The sequence below is a fragment of the Notothenia coriiceps genome, unplaced genomic scaffold (genome assembly GCF_000735185.1).
Source record: "Notothenia coriiceps isolate Sejong01 unplaced genomic scaffold, NC01 NC01_scaffold00003890, whole genome shotgun sequence".
Lineage (NCBI taxonomy): Eukaryota > Metazoa > Chordata > Actinopteri > Perciformes > Nototheniidae > Notothenia > Notothenia coriiceps.
In genome coordinates this window covers 442-11,842 of record NW_011336591.1, presented here as the reverse complement: position 1 = coordinate 11,842, position 11,401 = coordinate 442, and the positions used below count along the sequence as shown (strand labels likewise).

Here is an 11,401-nt window from a genome sequence, read left to right as displayed (position 1 = left end):
TCTATAGACGCCGGAGGCAGGCAGCGTCAGGTAAAAAAAAGTGATTTAGCCTTCCCAAACCTGAGCCTCACGCGCCGCCTATGAGTATACATATATCCAATGTCTTCAAGTTTCAAATTCAAGGCTTTTATTGTAATTAGTGCATAGCTACAGTGTAATTATGACGAGGTGATTGCTGGCCCCCCAGCCGGGCCCAGTCCTCCTCCTACTCCTCCTCCTCCTCCTCCTCCTCCTCCTCCTCCTCGTTGCCTGAGCTGAGCTGAGCTGCTGATAATATTAATACATTTGTAAAGCGCTTTTCCTAATGCTCAAAGACGCTTTACATCAAATCAGAACATAAACAATACAAAGAAAACTAAAACCATAAAGTATAGTCCTAATCCAAGTGAGGAGTAATGATGGAGTCATCAGAGCTTGTGTATGAGGCGGATTTACAGCTGAAGTCCCTTCAAACCTAACCTCCTGGGTATCTGGCCTCAAACTTCACAAAGCATTTATTCACTTACTATACTGTAATATTAATAACCTTAAGCTTGTATTTTCTTTATGTATTTTTTCTTTATCTACCATTGCTCTTTCTACAATATTCCAATTCAGCTCAATCTTCTTTTATTATAATTTATTTTTGTATCTTGAATACTTTTGTTTGCAAGCTTTAGGTAACATGAAGCTGTCTTTGTCTCTTTTCTGCTGTAACAATGTACATGTCCCCTCTGTGGGACTGACAAAGGGATTCTGATCCTGAATCAACAGTCAAGGCTCTGTTCTTTTAAAAGCACTTTTAGTCATGTAGTCAAACATTTGTTGTACCACTGCATTTAATGTAATCAGAACAGCTAAATTGCGTAAATAAACAATGACAATCAATTATTTCATTTTTTCTCTTTTGCCTGTGTGCAGGGGAAGCTAACAGCGAGTGCGGTGGGTCAGATAGTGGGAATGCAGTCTGAGGAGATCAAACAGATGGCCTCTGAGTATGCAGAGAAGGTGAGCAAGCACCACTGTGACATGCTGTACTGCAGGAACATAAGACGACTCTTATTATGAGCTGCTACCACCTGTACTTTAGAGTTTTCAGAGAAAAGCTTAATTAGTTCTGTTTCTATTTGTATCTTTACCTCGTGAAATAAAGCATGAAACAATACCATAAAGCATAACATAAATCCTGTGTCTCAGTGACATGTATAAACCCACTCCGTCTTCCTGAGCTCCCCCCTGCTTCAAGATTCAACTTTCAAGGCTTTATTTTCATTAGCACAGCAGCTACAGTGTAGAGATGAACAACTGAAGTCCCAGGCTCCTCCAACAGAGCTACATGAATATATAGAACATAAAACAAATAAAATAGATCAAATAGTGCAAGAGAGTGTTTTGAGATGTGCAAGTAATACAAAAAAAATAGTGCAAGAAGTGTCTATATACAAGTAAATGAAATGTATGATATATTAGATAAATCATTAGCAAAGGGCAAACAGATGAATGTTTACGGATGTTCTTAACAGAGTTCAGGTGTTCTGATTCAGTCCACATTCTGTTGTTAGTGAAGAGGCAGAGACTCTCTCTCCATTCAGAAAGAATGTCTAATGTAGTGAGCATGTCCAGTCCTGAAAATACTCCCACTTTTTCAACTCAATTTCTTCTAGTCAGGCGGTTATTTCAGCTTGAAGGGACAGAAAGAGAGACATTCAGTTTTCCATTTCTCCTTAGCTTCAGTGATGTGGCAGACCGTAATAGAAATACTCAGAAAGCAGTTCCTCCTGTTGTAGCCAAGCTCTGGCTTTGGCCATATTAAGATACTGCTGTGTATTAAAAGCTTTTTTAAATGCTATTCAAACCATAATAATGATAATAGTTTTGGTGCCTTAAAATCCGTATTATCATAATCGTAGGAAGGAAAAATGTTGACCCCTCAATCTCAACGAAACGGAGCTTTTCAAATCACAAAGAGATTTTATTTTTTCCTTTCATGCTTGTGAAGTGAAATTGGTTACTGTTTCAGACATTTTTACAGGCATGTTGAAACCCAGCACACTCACTCCAGCGGCTCGTGAGGGCCTCAGTTTTCCTCTGTTAGCCTTTTCTGGTTGTTCTGTGCTCTCCCCTATGTCCCTGCAGCAGTCGGAGCTGACGTCAGAGGAGCGCTCGGAGCGCCACGGCCCGCTGCAGCAGCACCGCCGGGCCGTGGCCTCGATCAACAAACAGATCCAGCACCGGACCAAACAACTGGAGGAGGTGCTCCACTCTGCTCTCACACCTCAGCATCACAACCACGGCCACTGTGACCCTCAAGGGTCAAATCTGTACAGGAAGATGTATTTGTTTAAACATAGGGCAAAGGGACAATACATGCAGTACTTCTATGATATATACAGACAGCATTTACTTAGCAAGTAGAACACAAAGTATAAACCTCATTATGATGCAGCAGTGATCAGGGAGGGACGCTGTCGGAACTATTAATGATACGTATTTCATTGTTTACAAAGCTGAAAGTCAAGCATGCAGAGGTGAAAACAGGCTGTGACGATGCCAAGAGAAATCTGGTTGAGGTAAGACCATGCTGAAATGCTTGCAGCCAACTATTCATGAACATCTGTTTGCTTGTACTTTATTGGCAAACATGGAACAATGTAACAGACAGTAAAATATGATTGCAAGTTGCTTTCGAAGCACTTCACTCTTTCAGAGGAACCTGAGTTTTGTTATCTGATGGTTATTGTTAAGGATCTTCATTTTGGATTTTGAGATGGAGCCGACAGCACATAGTGTCTCTAATAACATACAAGAAGGGGATTTCAGAGCCTTTTGATAGACATTAAGAATATCATTGATCACACTACAATCATCAGTAGTGTGATCATCAGGGGGGGTGTTTTAAAGTGGTTTAAGCAGGTGTGTTTGTATGATCCCAGGCTACAGAGTGCTCTGAGAAACTGGACAGAGAGCTGAAGAGTTTGGCTGAGCTGGAGGAGCAGGCTGACAGCAGGCGAGTCACACACATTATCTCTGACTAGTTTGTGTCATTGGATCCTCATGGCCTCTGTGATTTGGGTCGGTGTATATTTCCTCCTGTCTGTCTGTTCATTTATTTAGGAACTTGAGCCTCAGGAAAGAAACATTTCAAAGAAGACTTAGTAGAGACTATAAGTGAGGTTTAATACACAAGTTGGATATCTCGCAACCAGTGGTTGTGCTTCTGGCACTAGTAGGAGAACAACCCAGTATGAGGAGTCAAACGTTCATTACTATTTATTGAGCACAGTTGCAATGAAGCCATTCAAATGTTAACATAATGCAAAACCCCTTTTAATGTTGAGCATGGGATCAATAAAGTATACAGGACTGTCTCAGAAAATTAGAATATTGTGATAAAGTTCTTTATTTTCTGTAATGCAATTTAAAAAAACAAAAATGTCATACATTCTGGATTCATTACAAATCAACTGAAATATTGCAAGCCTTTTATTATTTTAATATTGCTGATTATGGCATACAGCTTAAGAAAACTCAAATATCCTATCTCTAAATATTAGAATATCATGAAAAAGTATACTAGTAGGGTGTTCAACGAATCACTTGAATCGTCTAATTAACTCGAAACACCTGCAAGGGTTTCCTGAGCCTTGAAAAACACTCAGCTTGGTTCAGTAAACTAAATCACAAGTATGGGGAAGACTGCTGATCTGACTGCTGTCCAGAGGACCGTCATTGACACCCTCCATCAGGAGGGTAAGACACAAAAAGAAATTTCTCAAAGAGCAAGCTGTTCACAGAGTGCAGTTTCAAAGCACATCCACAAAAAGTCTGTTGGAAGGGGGAAATGTGGCAGGAAACGCTGCACAACCAAGAGAGATGACCGCAGCCTTAACAGCATTGTGAAGAAGAGTCGCTTCCAGAATTTGGGGGAGCTTCAAAGACAGTGGACTGAAGCTGGAGTCCAGGTATCAAAAGTCACTGTTCACAGACGTGTCCGGGAAATGGGCTACAATAGCCGTATTCCCATGGTCAAGCCACTTCTGAACTCAAGACAACGGAAGAGGCGTCTGACTTGGGCTAAGGAAAAGAAGCACTGGACAGTTGCACAGTGGTCCAAAGTCCTCTTTTCAGACGAAAGCAAGTTTTGTATTTCATTTGGAAGTCAAGGCGCCAGAGTCTGGAGAAAGGCTGGAGAGGAGCAAAATCCAAGTTGCTTGAAATCCAGTGTGAAGTTCCCACAGTCAGCGATGGTTTGGGGAGCCATGTCAGCTGCTGGTGTTGGTCCACTGTGTTTCATCAAGCCCAGAGTAAATGCAGCTGTGTACCAAGAGATTTTAGAGCACTACATGCTTCCGTCTGCTGAAAAGCTCTATGGAGATGAGGAATTCATTTTCCAGCATGATCTGGCACCTGCCCACAGTGCCAAAACCACCAGTAACTGGTGTACTGACCATGGCATTACTGTCCTCGATTGGCCTGCAAATTCCCCTGACCTGAACCCCATAGAGAATATGTGGGGTATTGTGAAGAAGAAGCTGAAAGACACCAGACCCAACAATGCTAATGAGCTAAAGGCCGCTATTGAAGCATCCTGGGCATCCATAACACCTCAGCAATGCCACAGGCTGATTGCCTCCATGCCACGCCGCATTGATGCAGTAATCCGTGCAAAAGGATTCCCAACCAAGTACTGAGTGCATTAATGCACTCAGTACTTGGTTGGGAATCCTTTTGCACGGATTACTGCATCAATGCGGCGTGGCATGGAGGCAATCAGCCTGTGGCATTGCTGAGGTGTTATGGATGCCCAGGATGCTTCAATAGCGGCCTTTAGCTCATTAGCATTGTTGGGTCTGGTGTCTTTCAGCTTCTTCTTCACAATACCCCACGTATTCTCTATGGGGTTCAGGTCAGGGGAATTTGCAGGCCAATCGAGGACAGTAATGCCATGGTCAGTACACCAGTTACTGGTGGTTTTGGCACTGTGGGCAGGTGCCAGATCATGCTGGAAAATGAATTCCTCATCTCCATAGAGCTTTTCAGCAGACGGAAGCATGTAGTGCTCTAAAATCTCTTGGTACACAGCTGCATTTACTCTGGGCTTGATGAAACACAGTGGACCAACACCAGCAGCTGACATGGCTCCCCAAACCATCGCTGACTGTGGGAACTTCACACTGGATTTCAAGCAACTTGGATTTTGCTCCTCTCCAGCCTTTCTCCAGACTCTGGCGCCTTGACTTCCAAATGAAATACAAAACTTGCTTTCGTCTGAAAAGAGGACTTTGGACCACTGTGCAACTGTCCAGTGCTTCTTTTCCTTAGCCCAAGTCAGACGCCTCTTCCGTTGTCTTGAGTTCAGAAGTGGCTTGACCATGGGAATACGGCTATTGTAGCCCATTTCCCGGACACGTCTGTGAACAGTGACTTTTGATACCTGGACTCCAGCTTCAGTCCACTGTCTTTGAAGCTCCCCCAAATTCTGGAAGCGACTCTTCTTCACAATGCTGTTAAGGCTGCGGTCATCTCTCTTGGTTGTGCAGCGTTTCCTGCCACATTTCCCCCTTCCAACAGACTTTTTGTGGATGTGCTTTGAAACTGCACTCTGTGAACAGCTTGCTCTTTGAGAAATTTCTTTTTGTGTCTTACCCTCCTGATGGAGGGTGTCAATGACGGTCCTCTGGACAGCAGTCAGATCAGCAGTCTTCCCCATACTTGTGATTTATTTTACTGAACCAAGCTGAGTGTTTTTCAAGGCTCAGGAAACCCTTGCAGGTGTTTCGAGTTAATTAGACGATTCAAGTGATTCGTTGAACACCCTACTAGTATACTTTTTCATGATATTCTAATATTTAGAGATAGGATATTTGAGTTTTCTTAAGCTGCATGCCATAATCAGCAATATTAAAATAATAAAAGGCTTGCAATATTTCAGTTGATTTGTAATGAATCCAGAATGTATGACATTTTTGTTTCTTTAATTGCATTACAGAAAATAAAGAACTTTATCACAATATTCTAATTTTCTGAGACAGTCCTGTATGTTATCTTGTGAAGAAATCCCCAAACAAAGCTGTTACTGACCTCCTGTGGCACCATGAAGGAATGGCCGCTCCACTGGTAGAATATGTAACACTGCTGACCTTTTGTCGCTCAGATAGGTGAGTCTTAATGTTCATACCGGCTGCATTCAGACATGACAGGACTTTTAAAGAAAGGACCCTCAATGCTTGTGTACTATCTGGTACCTGTTGAGACAGGGAGTGGTCAGTTTAGAATGTCTAGTTAGCAGTGGGGGGGAGCTCTTTTAATGCGATTATGAGTGTGAGGGATGCTTTTACATCAAATCACATGCTTATGCAGACATGAGACCGACATGTTAGATTGTCATGAGATTATAATGCATGTCTGCTGACTGTGAAATCGTGAATTTGGTGTCAGTGAAATCCCAAATATCTTTCCAAAGTTTTTAAGGATTGGATGCATACTTTTCACATGTCAAATGTATGCTCGGCGAGCAGTATACAGGCTGCTGAAGGGGGGGCCGCCGCTGCTTAAAGGGACAGTCCATGTAAATATGCTTTGTTCTGCTAACAGCTCTCTGGAGAAGCTCAGGGCTTTTGTGACGATGAATGAGAACCTGAAGCAGCAGGAGCAGGAGTTCCGCACACACTGCAGAGTGAGTTCATCAGCACACTAACATGCTCACACTGCTGGGTGTTAGCACCGGAAACAAGTAAGATTTGACTCTGTTAAATGATGATGGAATGTGTATCCAGGAAGAGATGGCCCGTCTACAGCAGAACATAGAAGACTTGAAGATGGCATCAGGACAGGATACAGACGAGGAGAAGGTAATATATATATATTCACTATGCAGCACAGCATATTTGACACACTATAAAACACATTCATTCTAAGAGGATATAATAATAATAATAATAATAATAATAATAATAATAATCACAGTTTGCACTCTATCCCCTCCTCTGTGTCTTTTGTCAGGAGAGGAACCAGCTGATAGACAAACAGTACAACACAGACAGAGAGAAACTACAGAAGATCCGTCTGCTCATGGTAACTTCTTCACATGTAACATAACACAAGATAAGAAGGAACTGGACGAATGAGGTCAAAGCAGCAGATAACAGACTACAGATAAGACTGAGACAAATTGAGAGTAGTTAAAAGAATATTGGTGGTTTCATTTCCTGGTTTGATCTGCCCCAGGCTTCTCTACGGTATCCCTGATCATTATAGTTATAATGCAAATAATTCAGTTTACGGGAGAGTTGTCATCTTGTTTTCGTGGGAAAGCTCATCAGACATGACGCAGACCTGCAGCAGTTATATCTGAATTAGGACATTATTTTGTGTTGCAAAGTAAGTAAGAGTACATTCAGTTATTTTTTGTACTTAAGCACCAGAGCCTTTATTTATTATCACCACCACCTCATGCTTCACGATGTTTCTCATCTGTTACACTTAAGAGGAAAGCAGTGTATTCTCAATTAACTCCATTAATAGCTACAGTTATTTTGCAGATTTAAAATGTACCAGCAAAGCCATATGATCATCAAATACAACGAGGCATTGTTATGACAACCCAGCAGTATAAGAAAGAAGTTATCATAATGCTGGGATTTAGCATTATATTATTCAATATGTCGACACAGGCTTTCTGTAGCAGAATAATCCCCATGTGATGTGTGGCAGCAGGGCTGGGTATCTGGAGTGAAACAAACTACAGTACATGTGGCCTCACATGTCACATCACTGGGATACAGAAAGGATATATGAGACGTTGGGTACACATAGTACCTGTTAGTAAATGCATTCTGTATTAGTTTGTTTTTTTAACTTATTTCTGCTGACTATATTGAGTCAAAGGCTTTTCAGATCATTTCAGTAATAATAATACACCTTTCATTGCTAAAAACAATTCCCAGGTGCTACAGGAAGCATTAACAACCAAAACATGCGGATGCATTCGCTTCAAACATTCATAGACATGTGGCACATTAAATGTGACTTTGGAACAGTTTTTGGTTGAGTTGCCAGAATCAGAACACTCTGAGCTGTGGACTGTGAAAGGCTGAATGCCTCTGAGACAGGCTGACTGTTTTCAGGCTCGCAGGAACCGTGAGATCGCCATCCTGCAGAGGAACATCGATGAGGTGCCGAGCCGGGCGGAGCTCACCCAGTACCAGAAGAGGTTCATCGAACTCTACAGCCAGGGTGGGTTCCTCTTCCTCCTCCTCCATCTCTGCTCAAACCAGTGCTAGAACAGAAACAATTTGTTTTGTTCCTTTCAGTTTCTGCAACACATAAAGAGACTAAGCAGTTCTTCACACTGTACAACACGCTGGACGACAAGAAGGTTTATCTGGAGAAGGAGGTAAGTACCTTCATTGTTGAAATCATTTCCAATTCTATGGTTCTAGTCCAACTTTAACTTTTAACTAAATTCACCAGATGATATGTGCTCTCAATATGAATGCTTTATTTCTGAAGGTGAACCTGCTGAATTCTATTCACGACAACTTCCACCAGTAAGTATGAATATACATCTCTGGTGAATGTTTGTAATGTGAGAGTGGTGTAGCTGATGAGGGTGTAAAGTGAAGGACTGTAACTTGCTGTGCTGTTGTTCAGGGCCATGTCGTCTTCAGCAGCCAAGGAGCAGTTCCTCCGACAGATGGAGCAAATAGTGGAGGGAATCAAACAGAATCGCATCAAGGTAGAACTCTCTGAAAGGATCCTTTCGCCCCGTACAACTTGGGTTTCATTGATTGTTCTTAATGTTCTTTTATTTCTATGATTATGATAAGAATGTACTCACCAAGGTAAATGCTGACATTAAGGAACATGACATGGCGACATTGTTGTTCAGAACAAACAGAGAAACCTTCTTACCAGCGTTTCAACACAAGCTGTGGCAGTGTTTCTTGTGATGCGTGCTTCCTCTGCTCTTCCAGATGGAGAAGAAGAGGCAGGAAAACAAAATGAGGAGAGATCAGCTGAACGACGAGTACCTGGAGCTGCTTGATAAGCAGAGGCTTTACTTCAAAACAGTCAAGGACTTTAAAGAGGTGAGAAGAACATGAGCTATCAGCTGCTGCTGCTGCTGCATTAGTTTCACTGGATACAATGTGAGGCAGACTGTTCACCTGGTAAGAACACTTAACATAGTTTAAGGCTATGTTAAGTAATGGTTAGCTTGGGATTAGCACCCTCAGCGATGTGAGCCGGGTTTACACAAATATAACATATATTATTTGAACATAAGGATTATAATCATACAATTAACACATTATTAATATATCTACCTGTTGCTAATAAGCTTGCATATTAGTAGCATTTTGGCTTGTTATTAGTTATTATAAATCCAGAACAAGAGTGTCCTGAACACAGAGATGTTAGCCTTTGCAGACCATTGACATGCACGTACACCTATATAGCACAGTACTGGAGAGGAAACACCCCCAAAAGCAGAATAGGGCCTCTTTAAAGGACATTGACAATTGATGTGGTACTACCACTTTATGCACATTGAGATCATAATTCATGTAAAAACAGCTGTCTAAATATGAATAAGCAGAAAGAACAGTAGGTTATTGATATGATAATGATGATGATGCTCTTGCTCTTGTCACCAGGAGTGTCGGAAGAACGAGATGCTGCTGTCCAAACTCCGAGCGAAAGGGGCTTCTTAGAGCTTGTTCCACTGGTTCTAAACCCAAACGTGTAATCTACATGACATAAGTATGAGAGCTATACATTCCACTATTTGTTTAATTTCTCTTCTTTATTTCTGATACAGTTGAAAGCCAACACTTAACCACTCACATTCAAAAGCCTGTGCTCTACACGTGCTAATTCCAGCTGACTGAAAAACACAAATTACTTTTATAGGTCAAAAGAAGCTCTAAAATGTTTTGCATGTTTGATGTCCCTCTCCGCAATGATCACAAATTACAAACCAATTTATTAGTATCTACTAAGCCCATTCTTCTCAAAAGAAGGTGTTGAGTGTGTACATGAACAATATTAAGGGGGCACATAATAATCCTATGAATCCCCACAATGTGTTATTGCTCATTGGGACTGTAACGCTAACTACACCTTTATAGCTGCACTCGATACATCCACCATGACTTCATGTGGATCACGTGGGACTGCACTGTGCAACACACACTAGGTCTAGGTTCTTGCTGATGTCATCTTGTAGAATGTTTGGAACTAAAGTCCTTAAATGTTATTATAAGATGTGAGGTTTCCTAGTGTAGCTTTAAACATCAATCATCTTCTAATCTGTTCTTATGTGCCTCTGAAGTTTGCAGACTCCTCATGTCTTAATTACCATGTACAACAAGTATTTAATAAATAAACAAATCTTTCTATTCAGGATTGACATGTGACTCATTTCAGATACTAATGTTCAGTCAGCCACTGCTGATTGAAGACAGCATACTATCAGAAGTCTCCCGTCACATGATGAATCTGTGAAGGAAACATCCTGTGTAGCACCTCCAATCTTGATCACACCAACGTCCTTTTATAAAAATCAGAAGTGTTGCAGCATCATCAGAGATATCTCCTGTTTTACTTGACACATTCTTCTTCCTTGTTAAAACCTGGTGCCTACATTACCCACAGTGCAACTTGGCCGCCAACTTGAATGCCTGAAGTGCTCCTGAATGCCTGTGAACACACTGATGTGTAAAATTGTTGTAGTTCTCCTTTAACAGATGCAGTTACCCTGTTGTTAATGAATTGTTGATGTAACATTTTCAAATGTAATGTTTCCTGATACAAACTCAATATTTGAATTCATGAACAACAATTTTGCCCAGTTTAATACTCTCAAAGGTTTTGCTGTTGTAGCGCTTGGTGCTGGTATGATGGTGGCTAACGTTACCAAACTTTAAAACAATGCACAACCTAAATAAAAAAAAAAAACAGAAGTTCCACTTTAAAAAATAACAAATGTATATTAAAATATTCATTACAACCTTAAGTTAAAGTATTTTGAGTTGTGACGTGTGTGTCTCATCTCGGACATGCACATCCTCTCCTGTTGTAGTTCTTTAATGGGGGGGTGGCATAGTTCCAAAAAAGGGGCGTCAAGGCTAAATACACTGCTCAACATTTTTTAAGGAACACTTGGAAAACACATCAGATCTCAGTGGGAAAATAAATCATGCTGGATATCTATACTGATAAGGGCTGGGTAATGTGTTTGGAACGAAAGCCACATCGTTTGATGGAAATGAAAATGATTAACCTACAGAGGGCTGAATTCAAAAACATCCCGAAAACCAAAGTGGAAAAATAATGCGGCCGACTTGTACATTTTTTCAGCAACTCAAAATGTTACTCAGTACTGTGTATTCATCGTATCCGGAGGGATCTCCTCCCAGAT

General features: G+C 41.2%; 1 protein-coding gene across 1 annotated transcript in view; it reads left to right on the top strand.

The window, feature by feature from the left end:
- ccdc93 (CCC complex scaffolding subunit CCDC93) overlaps positions 1-10,386 on the top strand; it is an 11,626-nt gene extending 1,240 nt beyond the window's left edge. The window contains exons 2-14 of the mRNA XM_010766929.1: positions 901-987; positions 2,116-2,232; positions 2,487-2,549; positions 2,913-2,986; positions 6,574-6,655; positions 6,756-6,830; positions 6,982-7,053; positions 8,106-8,214; positions 8,292-8,374; positions 8,491-8,528; positions 8,632-8,716; positions 8,955-9,068; positions 9,636-10,386. Coding sequence (XP_010765231.1) covers positions 901-987; positions 2,116-2,232; positions 2,487-2,549; positions 2,913-2,986; positions 6,574-6,655; positions 6,756-6,830; positions 6,982-7,053; positions 8,106-8,214; positions 8,292-8,374; positions 8,491-8,528; positions 8,632-8,716; positions 8,955-9,068; positions 9,636-9,692 — 1,056 coding nt within the window. The 3' untranslated portion in view covers positions 9,693-10,386. The remainder of the gene's footprint in view (positions 1-900; positions 988-2,115; positions 2,233-2,486; positions 2,550-2,912; positions 2,987-6,573; positions 6,656-6,755; positions 6,831-6,981; positions 7,054-8,105; positions 8,215-8,291; positions 8,375-8,490; positions 8,529-8,631; positions 8,717-8,954; positions 9,069-9,635) is intronic.
- The last annotated feature ends 1,015 nt before the right edge of the window (positions 10,387-11,401 follow it).